General features: G+C 43.4%; 1 protein-coding gene across 3 annotated transcripts in view; it reads left to right on the top strand.

Moving 5' to 3' along the window:
- Positions 1 to 4078: 4078 nt before the first annotated feature.
- Positions 4079 to 17836, top strand: part of snupn (snurportin 1) — a 51876-nt gene continuing 38118 nt past the window's right edge. The window contains exons 1-3 of one of the 3 annotated variants that reach the window (XM_063070236.1): positions 4079 to 4289; positions 5771 to 5936; positions 9838 to 9985. In XM_063070236.1, the coding sequence (XP_062926306.1) occupies positions 5779 to 5936; positions 9838 to 9985 (306 nt within the window). In that variant the 5' untranslated portion in view covers positions 4079 to 4289; positions 5771 to 5778. Of the gene's footprint in view, positions 4290 to 4330; positions 4382 to 4488; positions 4583 to 5770; positions 5937 to 9837; positions 9986 to 17836 lie in introns of those variants that run through there. The other 2 variants (XM_063070239.1, XM_063070238.1) reach the window with 2 other exon arrangements.

The following is a 17836-nucleotide window of genomic DNA, read 5'->3' as shown; positions in this document are numbered from 1 at the left end:
AATTTTTAATATAGGGTTGTTACTATCTTTAATGTGTCATTGATTATTGGGGGATCATTTTGGTAATTATATTTGGGATTTCATAGGGGACTGAATACTGCACAATGACTGAATTCCTACTCCCTAAGTGACACTTTACACTCCTGCCTGTCATTTAGAAGAATGAGCACAACTGTTATGTGGATTTTGCAGAAGCTAGAAATGCAAAGCAATACAAAATACTGGAGGAACACAGGTCAGGCAGCATCAATGGAAGTGAATAAAGTTTCAGGCCAAGACACTACTTTGGGACTGGCTTGGAAGAGGGAAGATGACAATGAAAAACTGGGGAGAGAAGGAGGCGAGCTAGCTGATAGGTGAAGCTAGGTGGGTCAAGAAGGTAAATAGCTGGAGAGGAAGGAATCTGATAGGGTCATAGGAGGAGACCTAGAGGTAAAGGGCCAGAGTGGGGAATGGAAGAAAAAGGAGGGGAGAGGATTTTTTTTTACACCAGAAGAAATTGATATTCATGCCTTAAGGTTGGGGGCTATCCAGATGGAATATAAGGTGTTGTTCCTCCACTCTAAGGGTGGCCTCATCTTGGTGCAAGAGTAGGCCTTGGAATAACATGTTGAAATGGGAATCAGAATTAAAACGTTTGGCCACTGGGGAGTTCCGCTTTTGACGGAGGTCCTCGACAATGTCTCACCAATGTAGAGGAGGCCGCATCAGGACCACCAGAGAAAACAGATGACCCCACCAGATTTGCAGGTGAAGTATTGCCTCACCTGGAAGGAGAATGATGTGTTGGATGCGGAGGCTCGAGGGGTGGTTGGTCAGGACAAGGGGAAGTCAAAGGGTAGAGTAAGGGAAAACCCATTCTTTGAAGAAGGAGGGCATCTCTGATGTCCTGGAAAGGAAAGCAGCATCCTGGGAATGTATGCGGTGGAGAGGAAGAAACTAAGAAAAGGGAATGGCATTTTTACAGGGAATGAGGGAGGGGGGAGAGATAAAGAACAGTGGGAATCGGATTATAAAAAGTGTTGCTTGATGGAGACAGAGGTTGAGAAAGGGGAGGGAGGTATAAGAAATGCAGATAAATTTAAGGGCAGGGTGGAAGTTGGTGGCAATGTTGACAAAATTGACCAAGCTCAGCACGGGTGCGTGAAGCAGCACCAATATAGCAGAGAAAGAGTTGAGTATTACCCGAGAAGACTTGGAACATACACTATTCTACATAGCCTTGCGGCTGGCCACAGCTACTGTATCCCTAGAGTCTTAAGGAAGTGGGAGGAGCCAAAGGAAAAATTATTGAGGGTGAGGACCAGTTCTGCTCGACAGGAGGGTACTGTGAGGGGGTACTGGTTGTAAAGAAGCGAAGAGCTTTAAGGCCTTCTTGATGGGGGAATAGAAGTGCATAGGGACTAGACATCCATGGTGCTGAGGGCCAGGGAATTGAAAGTTAGTGAGGAAATCGGGAGTATAAGAAGAGTCGTGGATGTAGGTGGAAGGGACTGAAACAAGGGGGATTAAATGGAGTTGACATATGAAGAAGTATGTTCAGTGGTGTAGGAGCAGGCAAACACAATGGGTCTACCTGGACAGTCAAGTTTGTGGATCTTGGGTAGGAGGTAGCAGCAAGCAGTGTGGGGTAAGTGAATTATGAGTTTGGTAGCAGTGGATGGGAGTTCCCCAGAGGTCAGTGATGGTGTTGGAGTCAGTTTTCTGACGGTCTGCAATAGGGTCCTCTTCAAGGGACAATAGACAATAGGTGCAGGAGTAGGCCATTCGGCCCTTCGAGCCAGCACTGTCATTCACTGTCAGTAGTTATGACTTGTCTGAGAGTTGCCACCTGGCTCTGAAAGGTGGAGATCAGTCTGCCACGCTACAACAGCATCCCCCTCGTCTGTGGGTTTGATGGTAATTTTAGGATTGGTCTGGAGAATAGTGCGTTCAGAGGGGGTAAGGTGCACAGGAGAGAGTAGAGTGCTGAAGCCAAACCAGTTGCAATTTGAGGTGAAAAGATTCAGAGCAAGCAGAGAACTAGAGCGGGCTGTCCAAGGAGAGACGAAGGGTTAGAGATGGGAGAAGGAGTCATAAATCATAATGCTCAAACTACTAACAAGTTTACATAGCCCTTCAACTGTTTAAGAAAATGGCATAATTTAAGACTCTGGAGTTAAGCAATGCATTATGGCTTTGCTAACAACAGCTTATTTTGAAGATGATGAAACTTATTCACAGTTCAGCTCAAATTAAATGAAAACAAATTATTAAAAATGTTGCATATGTTGTATGGCATTTCCCCAAAGTTTCTGTAAGTGAGGTGTCAACTATGCAGCCGAAAAAACTTAAAGTTGTATTCAGTTATCTGATTTGAACAGTGTAGTTCCGAGTTTAAAAAGAAGACTTTAAAACTACTTGATTACAAGTTGCATCTTTAGACAGTGAAAGTGCTGCTACGAAATGTGGTGGGAAGGTGAGATTGGCTTAAAGTGAGGCATTCTGCTGCTGAATTATCTATCCCTGCACATGGAAGAGAGTCAGTGAATAATCTAAATTGATTTTTCAAATTGAGACAATGAGAAGTCGTCCATTCATTTTCCTTGTTACAGCATCAGAAAGAGGCAGATGACATGAGAATTTCAAACCATTCTTCAACAAGGATAAAGATGTGGTTGGAATCTCAACAAATGTAGCTTATATTATTAATGGGGTAAAATTATAAAATGAGGTAGAATGAGGGGAGATTTGATAAAGGTTTACAGAATTGAAGGGTATAAATGGGGTTAATTCAAGTGGGCTTTTTCCAGTGAGGTTGGGTGAAACTAGAACTAGAGGTCATAGGTTTAAGGTGAAAGGTGCAATATTTAAGGAGAACTTCACTTATTGGTGTGAACATAAAGGAGATACCAGCAGAAATGATAGATATGGGATCAATTGTAACATTTACTTGCCACTGATCAGCACATGACAGTTACTTACCCCTCAGCCATCAGGCTCTTGAACAGGAGGGGATAATTTCACTTGCCCCATCACTGTTCCCACACCTTTTGAGGACTTTCCATCTCATGTTCTCAATATATATTTCTTATCTATTTTTGTTGTTTTTTCTTTTTGTACTTTCACAGTTTGTTGTCTTGCAAGTTGGGTTGTCCACCCAGTTGGTGCAGTCTTTCATTGATTCTATTATGGTTATTGGATTTATTGAGTATGTCTGCAAGAAAAGGAATCTCTGTGGGTCGTATATGGTGACATATATGTACTTTGATAATAAATTTACTTTGAACTTTGATAGGGATTTTACTGTGTGATAGATTGGACTTTTTCATTTGCTGAGAAGTTGCCAAGTTTCACAGACTTTCCATAGGTAACAAAAAAACTGAAAGCAAGTCCATGGGCGATGACAACAAGGCTGCAAATTAATGTGGCAGTCATGTTTATAACATGCAAGTTTCATCTCGTCTGCTTCAGTTTGCCGAACCAAGTTTACATACAGTTTTTAAAAACTCGCATTATCTGCTGTTTGTTTCCAGGTGATGGTTTTTACCATTTTCACTCTTCAGATCCCAATTTCCCACACTCCTCCGCTCGCCCGGATTTCCACAATCCCAACCACTTGCCAGATCCCAGTTCCAGCATTCCCTGGCCACTCGGCGGGGTCTGCGCGCCGGCACTTCCCGATCTCTAGCGGATCCCCGGTTGCCCTGTAGCCTGTCCATCCACCGGGTCCCTGCTTCCTGCACTCTATAAACTCACCTGTTTTTTGTTGGCTGCCCTCTCTTGAAACTTAAACACGAGATTCTACCGACGCTGGAAATGCAGAATAACACACAAAATGCTGCAGGAACTCAGCAAGTTAGGCAGCATCCTTTAGAAGTAATAGAGAGTCGAAAATAACACTAAAAAAAACCCTGGAGACACTCATGAGGTTCGGTCGCATCTATGAAGGGAAATGAACAGTCGCTGTTTTGGGCTGAGACCCTTCATCTCGAGTTCCCCCAGCACTTTTAAAATCTAGAATTAGCGGGATTGTTATTTGTCCTGCTTCTTGTGACGAGAACATTTCTGGGCAATTTATCACATTGTCAGGTAGATGTCAGTGTTGTAACTATGAGTCGGCAGCGCTGCGGCTGCGACATTGGTCGTGTCCCGTGCTCACGGCTGCAGCTTGATGTCACGAATTTGAATTGGATGAAGTCTGTTGTCGAGATCTCAGGAGATGGCATTTCTGGCTGAACGTGGCAGAGTGGCAATTTGTTTTAAATCTTAACTGAAGGAATCGGCCCTTTTCAACAGCGTTTCACAGGGTAAGTTGCTAGTTGGCCGATGACTGCGGGGATTGAACTGCGGGTGGGCTGCTGGTTGGCCACCGGCTTCAGTTTGGAGCGGCCGGCGTGAGGTGAGGAGGAGCCGGGGCCGAGCGTGGGGAGAGACCGGGGACTGGATTTTATTTTGTGGGGGTTGGGGGGGCGGGCGCAGGGGGTTTATACGTGTCTTGGGTTAGGATCGGGGCCGGTTGGAAGGGTCGAGGGAGAGGGGGAGGCGAAAGCGAAAGGAGGAGGAGGGCAGAGGGTCGAGGAGGTCCAGAGCTTTTACCCAGGTGAGTGGTCTGATTTGCACTCTCACATTCCGGGTGTGGTGATAAAATCCCAAAAGGATGTGGAGCTGTTTCCCAATCGGTCGGCCCATTGGTGATATGGGTCCTTGGCAGTGTGCGGGCTGGGGTCATTCGTGGCCTGATGAATCTCCTTGCCTCACTCGGCATCAACTTCTCCCCATTAGAACATCAGGGAAATTGACCTTGCCATCCCCGAAGCCCAGCCTACTGGGTGAACATACTCAACAGGTCAGCGACGTCTCTGGAAACAGAAATAGTTAATATTTTTGACATCTTTTGTCACAGGGTCTCAGACATGAAACATAGAACACAGAATAGTACAGCACAGTACAGGCCCTTCGGCCCACAATGTTGTGCCGACCCTCAAACCCTGCCTCCCATATAAGCCCCCACCTTAAATTCCTCCATATACCTGTCTAGTAGTCTCTTAAACTTCACCAGTGTATCTGCCTCCACCACTGACTCAGGCAGTGCATTCCACGCACCAACCACTCTCTGAGTAAAAAACCTTCCTCTAATATCCCCCTTGAACTTCCCACCCCTTACCTTAAAGCCATGTCCTCGTGTATTGAGCAGTGGTGCCCTGGGGAAGAGGCGCTGGCTGACAACTCTATCTATTCGCAAACAACAGGAATTCTGCCGATGCTGGAAATTCAAGCAACATACATCAAAGTTGCTGGTGAACGCAGCAGGCCAAGCAGCATCTATAGGAAGAGGCGCAGTCGACGTTTCAGGCCGAGACCCTTCGTCAGGACTCTATCTATTCCTCTTATTATCTTGTACACCTCTATCATGTCTCCTCTCATCCTCCTTCTCAAACGTTAACTCATTTTCCAGCTCCACAGATGTTGCCCAAGCTGCTGAGTGTTTCCAGAATTCTCTGTTTTTATTTCAGATTTCTATATCTTTTCACTCCCAATACTCTTGTATTGCTCGGATGTGTAGTTTGCATTTAAAGACTTAATTTCTTATACTGCCTCTGCTGCCCTTTGAATGTGCTATGGAGCAGTGAAGTACTTTTTGGACGTTTAAGGTCAGCAAATTTGTCACTACAAACAACACTAGAAAGATAAATGGCATCTAATCTAAACATTGCTGTTGATTGAGGGGTAATTATTGGTAACTCCGCTGGGGAGAACTGTTCCTGAAAATGATTTGTTCCTATTGCAGACGCCGTTATGGAGGAACTAAGTCGGGCATTGTCAGTTAGCTTCACCGTCTCTCATGATCCAAACAGCATCGCAGCACCACATCCCCGCCTTGCCCAGTATAAAGTCAAATACAATGCCCAGGAGCAGGCCGAACGCAGACGGAAACTTCTGGAAATCCAAAAATCGTAAGTCAGAAAACAGAACTGAATCGTTAATAATTGTAGACATTGGACATAAGATCATCAGACTTTGGAGCAGAATTAGGCCTTTTGGCTCATCCAGTCTGCTCTGCCATTTGATCTGCGGGCTGATATTTTTCCCCCCTCTCAACACCGTTCGTCTGCCTTCTTTCCATAACCTTTGATGCCCTTCCTAATCAAGAACCTATCAAATTCAGCTTTTTTTGGGGTGCCACAGTAGCGTAGCAGTTAGTGCAGTGCTATTATAGCTTGGGACATTGGAGTTTAATTCCAGCACAGTCTGTAAGGTTCTCCCCATAACTGCCTGGATTTCCACCCACAGTCCAAAGAAGTACTGGTTAGTAGGTTAATTGGTCATTGTAAATTGTCATATGATCAGGCTGGAATTAAAAAGATGGCTTGTTGGACAGTGCAGCTCATTGGGCTGGGAAGGGCCTGTTTCATGCTGTCTCTCTAAATAATAAAATGAACAATCAAACAAACACACACAGTGATCTGGCCTCCACTGCTGTCTGTGGCAATAAATTCCACAGGTTCACCGTGCTCTGGCTAAACAAAATTCCACCTCACTTCTGTTCTAAAGAGATGTACATCTATTCTGCAGCTATTCCCTCAGATCCTAGACTATCCCCCATTGGAAACATCCTCTCCGTGTCCACTATGTCTAGGCCTATCAATATTCAGTAGGTTTCAATGAGATCTCCCCTCAATCTGCTACAGTTTCAGATAGTTTGTTTTTGAGGTCTCACTTCCCAAAATGGATTATCTGCACTTTAGGATGTTGTGGAAGTGCCTCTTGTTATGATGACTAGTGAGGTAAATATATACCAACTCTGCAAACTTAGTGGGTTGTAAATGTGTTATTCCATTTTCTCTCCTGCAGAGGGGTGCGTAACAGCATAGTGGTTAGCACAACACTTTACAGTACAATCGACTGGGGTTCATCTTCCGCTGCTGTCTGTAAGGAGTATGTACGTACTCCCCGTGACCGTGTGACTGCCCTCCGGGTGCTCCGGTTTCCTCCCACAGTCCAAAGACGTACCAGTTAGTCGGTTACTCGGTCATTGTAAATTGTCCCATGATTAGGCTAAAACTAAATCGGGATTTCTGGGCGGCGCACCTCGAAGCGCTGGAAGGGTCTGTTCTGCGCTAAATCCCAATGAATAATGCTGGAAATGCAGTGCTCAATTTTTATTTTGTAAGGTTGGTGTCTGATAGCTTATGTGTTGAACTGCGGGCATTACTTCTCACTCATCCCTCGCCGCATTCTGCACAAAGGAGGTGCTGGATTAGAGAGGGCCAGTGTTCATCAGAACAGGTCCCAGCGGTAGTTTGGCTTTTGCAGATGACTGGAGGGAAAGTGCAAGGAGAGCCAACCTCCAACAAACTGGAGTCGTACCCTACAGAAACATGCCCTCTGGCCCACCATCATCAACCACCTGTCTACACTACTCCTTCACTGAGTCCCACACTTGTATCAACTCCTCCCACTCACCTACGAATCAGTGGGGGTTTACTGTGCCCAGTTAACCTACTAATCAATCTGCACATAAATGGGAGGAAACCTGGACAGTCACTGTACAGTGTGCTGCTGAGGCTTCAGAGATGATTTTTATGTCTTGGAGTTTCATGGCTGTCAGGGACTGTAAACGTAACTTTGCTGGATCAAATAACGACAGCACAAAAAGAGCGTTACTTATCTTTTCACCCGTTTATTTCTTCGAGCTCAGCTGGCGAGTGAACTTGGACCCGACATCAGAGAGAGAATCTTTCTCATCTCCCCGGCGGTTCTACAAGTTCACTGCCCGATGTCAGAATTGTCAGAACTTAAAAGGCTACCGATACAAAAGAACAATCAGTTTGATAACCATTCCGGTCAAGTCAATGGACTATTGATACAGAGAACAATCAGTTTGATAACTATTCCGGTCAAGTCAATGGACTATTGATACAAAAGTACAATCAATTTGTTAGACACTCCAGCCACCTTAATTAAAGAAAAGAATGTCCTACCTGGTTTGCTGGAGCCACAACTTAATTACAAAGATAAGAACATCCGTCAAATTTATGCTTTAATTAAGAAAGGAATGTTCTGTCTAATTTCCATCAGGTATTGCTTTTCGTCAAAATCAAAAGGTGTGAAAAGCCCAGAGACATCTATGTGGATCTGGGCGAACTTTAACACTTATCTTCTCCAAAGAAGGCAGCTATGAGACATTATTCAAACACACTGCAGTCACAGACATAGTCAGTACTGAATCCATTGTTTATAGGAATCTAGAGTATTCCCCCATTCCCTTAAACTTTATCAGGACCAATGTGATTTGATTTGGGAGTGAGGAGGAGAAAGAAAGGAAGGGAAAAATGTGAGTGCACATAATCATACACACACCCAGTCTACTTCCCAATGTGTATAGATGTGCATGGTACAGCCTCTCGTGGTTTAGTAATGTTCAGGGGTGGTAGTACAAGATTCCCGCAGTTTGTCACTGACTTTGCAATTAATCCCCAGAGCGGGGCATGAAACCAGTACTTTCCAACTTGTGTGTGTAAGCGCTGAGGATAAATTTGGATCAAATCAGCGTTTGCCTTGCAACACTATTCCTTGCATTGTATCCCTACTGGCCTTTGACAGAGCAAGCTCAATGGCCTATACAGCCTGCTCATGCTCCTGTTTGATATGTTTCTGCCGTCAGTCTTTTCCTCTTCTAATGCAAAAGCATTGACCTGAGAAGTTAACTGTGTTGGTTTTGCCAAAGACGGTAGCTGAGCCCTGTATCATTTCAGACATTCTCTGTTCTTATTATAAAGGCAATTTAATTTAATGTCACTTTCTGCCCAGTATGTTTTCTTTAACTTAAAACGTGCTTTGGTTACACTGGACAATAATTTTTTTTTTGGAAGTGTTGTTTCCTCGGAAGTATTTTTTTGTTTATGTTAGATAACTTGAAGCTGAACTCAAATATAATTTCAGACTACTTGTATCATGTAGGAATTTGGAGAAACAAGAAATTAACTTTTATTGAACATAACGTGTTTAACTGCATAACAGTGCTGATATTTTGCAATAATTCAACTAAGCAAAAAAAATTTTGTTGATAATTTTCATTTGCATTCAGTGTTTCTCGTTTAAGTATCCAACAATAATGAGCCAGCATTGATAGATTCCAATTGCTCTGATACCATTTCTCCATGACTGCAAAGTCCTAGTGAAACCTTTCACCATGCTTGTCATTGACAGCGCCAAGATTTACAGGGAAGAAGTCTAAATGGGAATGCAGAAAATGAATCTTTAGTGACACATTGCACTTTGTGGTTTGTTCTTTTTTATTGCTCGAAGCACGTTATCAACCAGCTGCACGTAGTTTGGTGCTCTTTTGTTGCCAAGAAAATTTTCAACAAAATCTTTGAATGCCTTGCATGTGATTTTCTCCGGGCCCGCTAGAAGTTCTTTGAATTGCCTGTCATTGATGACCTGTTTTATTTGGGGACCAACGAAAGTGCCTTCCTTAATCTTGGCATCAGTTATTTTGACTTGAATTATGAATTGAAATAGCAAGTGTAGGTGATTTTAAAAAAATAGTATGTGATAGGGAAATTTCATGATGATGTTCATAATCAGCAGCCCAAAATCCAAAAGATATATCTAAAAGTATTCAGGAAGCAAAATTTGTCCTGACCAGTGTTACTATCTTATGGTGGGAGCTTACTGTGCAGAATTAATTACTGTATTTCCCTTATTGCAACAGCGGTAACAAAAATGGGGCTTTGGATTGTTCTAAGGTTGTTAACTTAAATAAATGCAGGTCCTTTCCCTCTTGCATTGTGCTTAAGCTTTTCACTGCAGCAACTTCATATTATTCACTTACTCTTTTCTGGATCAAAGGCAGCGGCTGAACTACGTTAATCACGCAAGGCGTCTGGCTGAAGATGACTGGACGGGAGGTGAGGACAGTGGGGAGAAGGCCGATGAGAAAGAGGAAATGGAAGTTGAGGTGGCAAAGAAGAAACTGCCCAAACGTTATGCAAACCAGGTCAGCAGATATTCAGAAAGTCACTTTCCAAGTGTGTTCACCAAGGAAACAATTCAGCATTGTATTGGGAATATGGGCAGTACTGATGCTGCTTCATCATTCCAAATCCAGCCTCATTTTCCTTGATGGTCATTGTCAGGTGCACAGATACATGTATGCACAGGTACAATGACAATACTTTCAGCAACATCAGAAACATATAGTATCAAATGTGCAGCATTCACAAGCAATTCATAAACATGAGTTAGAGTCATAGTCAGAGAGCAACACAGCACAGAAACAGGCCCTTCTGCCCGACGAATCATGCTGACCACATTGCTCACTCAGCTAGATAGATAAATTCTTTATTCATCCCAAAGGAGATTAGTGTTACAGTAACATTACAAGTGCACAGATATACAAATATTAGAAGAGATGTAAGAAAGAATAAAAGTAAGTGACCTCAAACAGTCTTGTCCTTTGTCCTATTACAGCCTACAGTGTGTCCAGTTTGATTCCTATAACAGAACCAGCCTTTCTAATCAGTTTATTCAGCCTGTTGGCATCACCTGTGTTGATGCATTTGCCCCAGAACACCACCATTTAGAAAATTGTACTGACGATATAGACTGGTAGAACTTGTGAAGGAGAGGCCTGCATACTCGGGAAGTAGAGGCCACGCTGGCCCTTCTTGTACACAGCCTCTGTTGGTGTTCCACTCAGGTCTATCATTTATGTGCATCCCCAGGTACTTGTAGGTCCTCACCACATCCACATCCTCACCATCAATAGTAACAGGGAGCTGTGCAGGCTTGGTCTTCCTGAAGTCGATCTCCATCTCCTTTGTCTTACTGATCTTGAGTTCCAAATTCATGCGTTTAGCCATATATCCCTCTATGCCTTGACCTTGTATGTCCCTATTCAAGGGCTTCTCAAATTATATTATTGAACCTGCCTTAACCTCTTCCTCCTACAGCTCATCCGATATACTTACCGTCATCTGCTTGAAGAAGTTGCCTCTCAGATCCCTTTTAAGTCTTTCTCTTCTGCCTCTAAACAGCACACCCTGGCACCCTTACCATCATTTTGGGGGATTTTAACCAGGCCAGCTCGAAAAAGTCACTAAATAATTATCATCAACAAATCACTTGTAGTACCAGAGGAAGCAACACACTGGACCACTGTTACATCACCATCAAGAGTGCTTACCGTGCTGTCTCACACCCACACTTTGGAAAGTCTGAACACCTGGCTGTACTTCTATTCCTGAGTATAGGCAGAGACTGAAGACTACAGCACCAGTAGTGAGGACCAAGAAGGTATGGACCAGGGAAGCACAGAAGCGATTACAGTACGGCTTTGAGTCGGTGGACTGGACTGTCTTCAGAAATTCATCTTTGAATCTGGATGAGTATGCCACAGTTGTCACCGACTTCATTAGAAGCTGCGTGGATGAGTGTGTGCCTATGAAAACTTGCTGTACATTCTCAAACCAAAAGCAGTAGAGAACCAAGAGGTTCGTCGTCTGCCGAGGGCTCGATCTGTAGTATCTTTAAGTCTAGCATCCTCGGTCTGTACTTGAAATCCAGGTATAACTTCCTATTTCAAGAGTGAAGTAACAGTTCTGAGCGAGGTTGATGGCGATGTCAGATGCATGTCAACTCTGGCAGGGTCTGCAAGACATTACTTTCTACAAAGCGAAACCTATTAGCATGAATGGCAGCAATGCTTCACTACCAGACGAGCTCAACACCTGTTATGTCCACTTTGAAAGGGAGAATACAAATAGCTGTGAAAGTCCCTACCACACCCGATGACCCTGTGATCTCTGTCTCAGAAGCTGATGTTAGGCTGTCTAGTGAACCCTCACAAGGCAGCAGGCCCCAATGGAGTACCTGGTAAGGTTCTAAAAACCTATGCCAACCAACTGGCAGAGTATTATTGAAAGACATTTTCAACCTCTCACTGCTACAGTTGGAAGATCCCACCTGCTTCAAAAGGGCAACAATTATACTGGTGCCCAAGAAGAGCAGTGTGAGCTGCCATAATGACTATCGTCCAGTACCACTCACATCTACGGTGACTGAAGTACTTTGAGAGGTTGATCATGGCTAGAATCAACTCCTGCCTCCGCAAGGACCTGGACCCACTGCAATTTGCCTATCACCACAATAGGTCAACAGCAGAGGCAATCTCAATGGCTCTTCACATGGCCTTAGATCATCTGGACAATACAAATAACTATGTCAGGATGCTGTTCGTTGACTATAACTCAGTGTTCAACACCATCAATCCCACAATCCTGATTGATAAGCTCCAGAGCCTGGGCCTCGGTAGCTCCCTCTGCAATTGGATCCCTGACTCCCTAACCAGAAGACCACAATCTGTGCGGATTGGTAATAATATCTCCTCCTTGCTGATGATCAACGGTGTTGTACCTCAGGGATGTGTGCTAAGCCCACAGCTCTAATTTCTGTATACCAATGATTGTGTGGCTGGGCATAGCTCAAAAGCCATCCATAAATTTGCTGATGATACAACTATTGTTGGCAGAATCTGAGATGGAAACGAGAGGGCATACAGGAGTGAGATATACCGGCTAGTTGAGCAGTGTCGCAGCAAAAACCTTGCACTTAGCGCCATTGAGATTAAAGAGCTGGTTGTGGACTGTGGAAAGGGAACACAATCCAGTCCTCATAGAGGGATCAGAAGTGGAGAGAGTGAGCAATTTCAAGTTTCTGTGTGTCAAGATCTCTGTGGACCTAAGCTGGTACCAACATATTGATGCAGCTATAAAGAAGGCAAAACAGTGGCTATATTTCATTTGGAGTTTGAGGAGATTTGGTCACCTAAAACACTCAAAGATTTTTACAGATGTACTGTGGAGAGCATTCTGACAGGTTACATCACTGGTAAGGGAGGAGGGCTACAGCACAGGATCAAAAGAAGCTACAGAAAGTTGTAAAAATTCGTCATCTTCATCTTGGGTACTCGCCTCCGTAGTATCCAAGGTGTCTTTAAGGAGTGGTGCCTCAGAAAGGCAGTGTCCATCATTAAGGACCGCCATCACCCAGGGCATGTTCTCTCCTCATCGTTACTGTCAGAAAGGAGGGGCAGAAGCATGAAAGCACACCGTCAGCAATTCAGGAACAGCTTCTTCCCCTCTGCCATCCGATTCCTAAATGGACATTGAATGCATGAATACTACCTCACCTTTTTATTATTTCTGTTTTTGCACTATTTTTAATTTAATTTTTTATATATATCCCCTCCTGTAATTGATTTACTTTTTTCTATATTGTTACGTATTACATTGTACTGCTGTCATTATGTTAACAGATTTCACGACACATGCTAGTGATATTAAACCTGATTCTGATTCTGATGCCCTCTAGTTTTTAATTCCCCAACAGAGCGGAAATGACTGTTACTGTCCACCTTATCTATGCTTTGTAATTTTAAACATTTCTATAAGGTCATCCTTTTTCCTCCCACATTCCAACTGAGCTTTGAATAAAGACCTAGCCTGGGCAACTTCTCTCTATACAGCAGGCTGCCTAGTTCTGGCAACATCCTTGTAAGTATCTTCTGAACTCTTTCCAGTTTAACCACATCTTTCCTATAACAGAGTAACCAAAACTCAACACAATAGTCCTAAGTCCGGCTTTACCAGCGACTTGTACAACTGCAGCATAATGTCCCAGTTCCCATACTCAATGCCCTGATTATATGTAATTTTTAGAACAAAAAAAAGTTCATCCTGGTGCAAAATGACTAAAGTGATCATAGTGTTGCGAACTGTAGTGATTAGAGCAGTACATGTTGGTTCTAGAATCAAATGGTTGAAGGGATATAGCTGTTCTTGAACCTGGTGCTGTGGGACTTCAGGCTTTCATACTTCCAGCCTGATGGAAGCTGTGAGAAGGTGGCACGTCCTGGATTGTGGGGATCTTTGATGATCGATGTAACACACACAAAATGCTGGAGGAACTCAACAGGCCAGGCAGCATCTATGAAAAAAAAGTACAGTTGACGTTTTGGGCCGAGACCCTTCGGATGTTTGATGATGTTTGATAATGGGGTGTTGCCTTCTGGAGGCATTGCCTCCTACAGAAACTTATTGATGGTAGATGTTTATACATCAGTGTTTTTTTGGAAAAACAAGCAGAAACAGAGACTGTAACACTTAGTATTGCTAAACAGTGACAAACCCAGGAAAATATATCACTGGTGGTTATTGAACCAAAGCCTAACATACTCTTTAGAAGAATCAAGGATAAAGATACGAGTTTCCCGACATCTCTTGGCCTATATAATCTGCCTCTTGCATATTATGCAATAAAGGTTGGGATAGGGAAAATACAAGGATTCAAGAACTCCGGTTCATAGTGGACGTGACTGGGGTTAGAGGATTATACATCATTATGGCATGCGTGATCAAGCAATATGGAGATCAGATCAGGCAAGATCGTCGCCACAGGGTTGGTTGGAGATCAGCAGGGTGGGGAAGTGGAGCAGGTGGGGTAATATTTGGTTTCAAATGTGAAGTAAACGATCAGCATTAGTGGTTAGATAATGATGCCTTGTTTTGCAGATCCTCAATTAAGAAGGTTAAGGATGATTTCATTGAGCTTTTTAAGATGATTTGAGTTCTTCGTGTTGATACGAGAACTTCTTACCCCAGAGAGTGATTCCAGAATAAGGAAAATAGAATGAAGGCATAACAATCTGGGAATCAAAGAACATTACAATATAGTACAGGTTCTTCGGCCCTCAATGTTGTGCTGACCTTATAACCTATCTTAAGATTATCTAACCCTTCCCTCCTATGTAGCCTTCCATTTTTCTATCATCCATATGCCTATCTAAGAATTTCTTATGTGACCGTAGTGTATCTGCCTTCACCACCACTCCTGGAAGGGTGTTCCGTGCACCACATACACTGAGTCATTTTCCACTTTAAATGAATGTTGGAATCTCTGGTTTTACTCCATCTAAAATGTCATGGAAAAGGGTCAGTAACTACACAGCTGGTTGTAGGGCAGTCTGCAAGCTCAAGAACTGGTGAAGGAGACTGTATCAATACATGTCCTTTTCTCCAGGCTTGGCTTAAAGATATAAAAACTGAAAATGCTGGAAGCTGTCAGCAGGTCAGGTAACATCTTTGAAAAGAAGTGATTGTTAACATTTCACGTTGAAGAGTTTCCGTCAGAACTAGGGAAGAAAGAAAGAAAAATTGGTTTTAAGCTGTAGAGAAGGCGGGGAAGGGACAGATGTGACAAAGAGTGAAGCCAGGTTAAGTGTAGTCGATGGACTAATGGTAGCATTTGAGAAGTGACAATGTAACTAAAGGAGTGTATGATACTGCAAAATACAGGGTTGTTGGACATGACCAACTGTGCCAAAGAAGAGAGCAAAAGGAACTGAGTCAGTATCACGTGAATAATTTATAGAAGAAGTGATCATTTTTGATGCAGGCAGAGAAAGCAAGTGAACAGAAGTTGGAGAATTTAATTTTTGAGTCTGGAGAATGCATTGTGACAAAGAAGGACGATGAAATTCTGTCCTTAAGCTATGGCCTTGTTATAACCGTGCAAGATGCCACAGACAGATAGTTTGGAGTGGGTGTGTGATGTAAGATTAAACTGTCAGGCAGCAGGAATCTCAGGGTTGCTCCTGAGGAAAGCTATTTATATCTGGTTTCTCCAGTGCAAAAGATCAGTAGATGTGGTTGGAAGAAGTGAAGGTGAATCATTGCTTCATTTGAAAGGACTGTTTGGATCTTGGGTCTGTGAGAAAGAAAGAGGTGGAAGAGTAGGTGTTGCGTGAGAACGTGCTATAAAGAGGGAAGGAGTCAATGGAAGAGCTGACTAGGCAAGTTGGTAGGAATGGTACCTTTAAAATGCTGGAGGGGAAGATGTGTCTGTGGTGGGATTGTTGAAACCAGAAGAAAGTAGAGTCAAACAACAAGGGTACATGCCCTTCGGCCCAACTGGTTCATGCCAATCACAGCATCCCCCTTACAAGTCCCAGTTAGTCATATTCAACCTACAACCCTCTGAGCCCCTCCCCTCCATGTACCTTTACAAATGCCTTCAAAACGTTGCAATTGTTTTTACCTTTACTACTTCCTTTGGCAACTCATTACTGGAACTCACTTCTCTTGGTGTAAAGAAGTTACCCTATCAGGTCTCTCTTAAAGCTCTCTCTTATCTTGTATCTCTGCCCTCAACTTTTGTCTCATCAATCTTGGGGGAAAGACGATGATTGTCCAGACTCCTTATGATTTTATAAACTTCTGTGAGGTCACCCCTCATGTCCTACATTACAAGGAATAAAGATCCAGTGTGGCCAACCTCTCCCTATAACTCAGGCCCTCTAGCTCCGACAGCATCCTTGCGAATCTCTTCTGCGCCCACTCCAGCTTGCCAATGTCTTTCACATAACAGGGTGAGCAAAACCATACACAATATTCCAAACATAGCCTCACCAATGCCACATAAACTGCAACATAATGTCCCTACTCCTCAACTCAATACCTTGACTGATGAAGACCAACATGCTAAATGTTGCCATCATCACCTTGTTTACTTGCTTGGCTGCTTTCAGTAAACTGTGTACTTGTACTCCCAGGTCCCTCTGTTCCACAACACTTGTCAGTGCCCTGCCATTCACAATATGTTGTACATCGGTTTGACTCTCAAGAACACATCACCTCACACTTAGCTAAGTTGAAATCCATTTACTATTCCTCAGACTGTCTCCATAACCAATGTAGGTCTCTTTATAATTCATTCACCTCTTTGGCCTGCTTCACTGCCAACAAGACCCACTGATTTAAAGAGGAAGATTTTAAAAAGATTAGCTTCATTTGTCACATGTATATCAAAGCATACAGTGAATTGTGTCGTTTGCGTCAAACCAAATCAGTGAGAATTGTGCAAGGCAAGTGACAGCACACTTATGGCACCAATTTAGCATACCTGCAATTTGCATGTCTGGAATGTGGGAAGAAGCTGGAGCTCCTAGAGTACATCCATGCAAATATGGGGAGAACCTACAAACTTCTTACAGACAATGGTGGGAATTGAATTCTGATCTTACACTGGCTCTGTAACTGCTACATCAGCAAACTTGCTAATTGAGTCATGTACACTGACATTCAAATCATTTACATAAATAATGAATAACAGAGGTCTCAAAACTGACCCTGGGGCATTTCACTTAGTAGCAGGCCTCCAGTCAGAGAAGCAATCTTTAACCATCACCACCTGAATCTTATCATTGAGCCAGTTCTGAATCCACCTCACTAGCTTCCCCCTGAATTCCCTATGACCTACTCTGCTAGATCAGTCTGCCATGTGAAATCATGTGTCAAGAACCTTACTAAAGCCCTTACAGACAGTGGCCATTGCTTACCGATGCAAAAGATGATCTTGTTTGATGTGGAGGCTGGTGAGTTGGAAGATGAAGACCATGATCATTCTATCCTTGTTCTGAGCTGGTGCAGGAAATAAGTGGGATGTTTTCTACTGGGGTGGAGGGGAAGCTACGGTTCGGGATCCAGGAAGGTACCTTGGATGTACCTGTGTGGAAATCTTCTTCATCAGAAACTTGAGAAAATCTGCAGATGCTGGAAATCCAAAGCAACACACACAAAATGCTGGAGGATCTCAACAGACCAGGCAACATCTATGGAAAAGAGTACAGTGGATGTTTCGGGCCAAGACCCTTCAGCAAGACTCCTGGTGAAGTTTCTGGTGAAAGGTCTCAGCCTTTACTCATTTACATAGATGTTTCCTGGCCTACTGAGTTCCTCCAGCATTTTGTGTGTGTTGCTCTTCATCATCAGAGCAAGATTGAGAGAGGTGG

Source organism: Mobula hypostoma, chromosome 18, assembly GCF_963921235.1.
Source record: "Mobula hypostoma chromosome 18, sMobHyp1.1, whole genome shotgun sequence".
NCBI lineage: Eukaryota > Metazoa > Chordata > Chondrichthyes > Myliobatiformes > Myliobatidae > Mobula > Mobula hypostoma.
The sequence above is the reverse complement of the archived record's forward strand: the minus strand, read 5'-3'. Positions and strand labels throughout refer to the sequence as shown.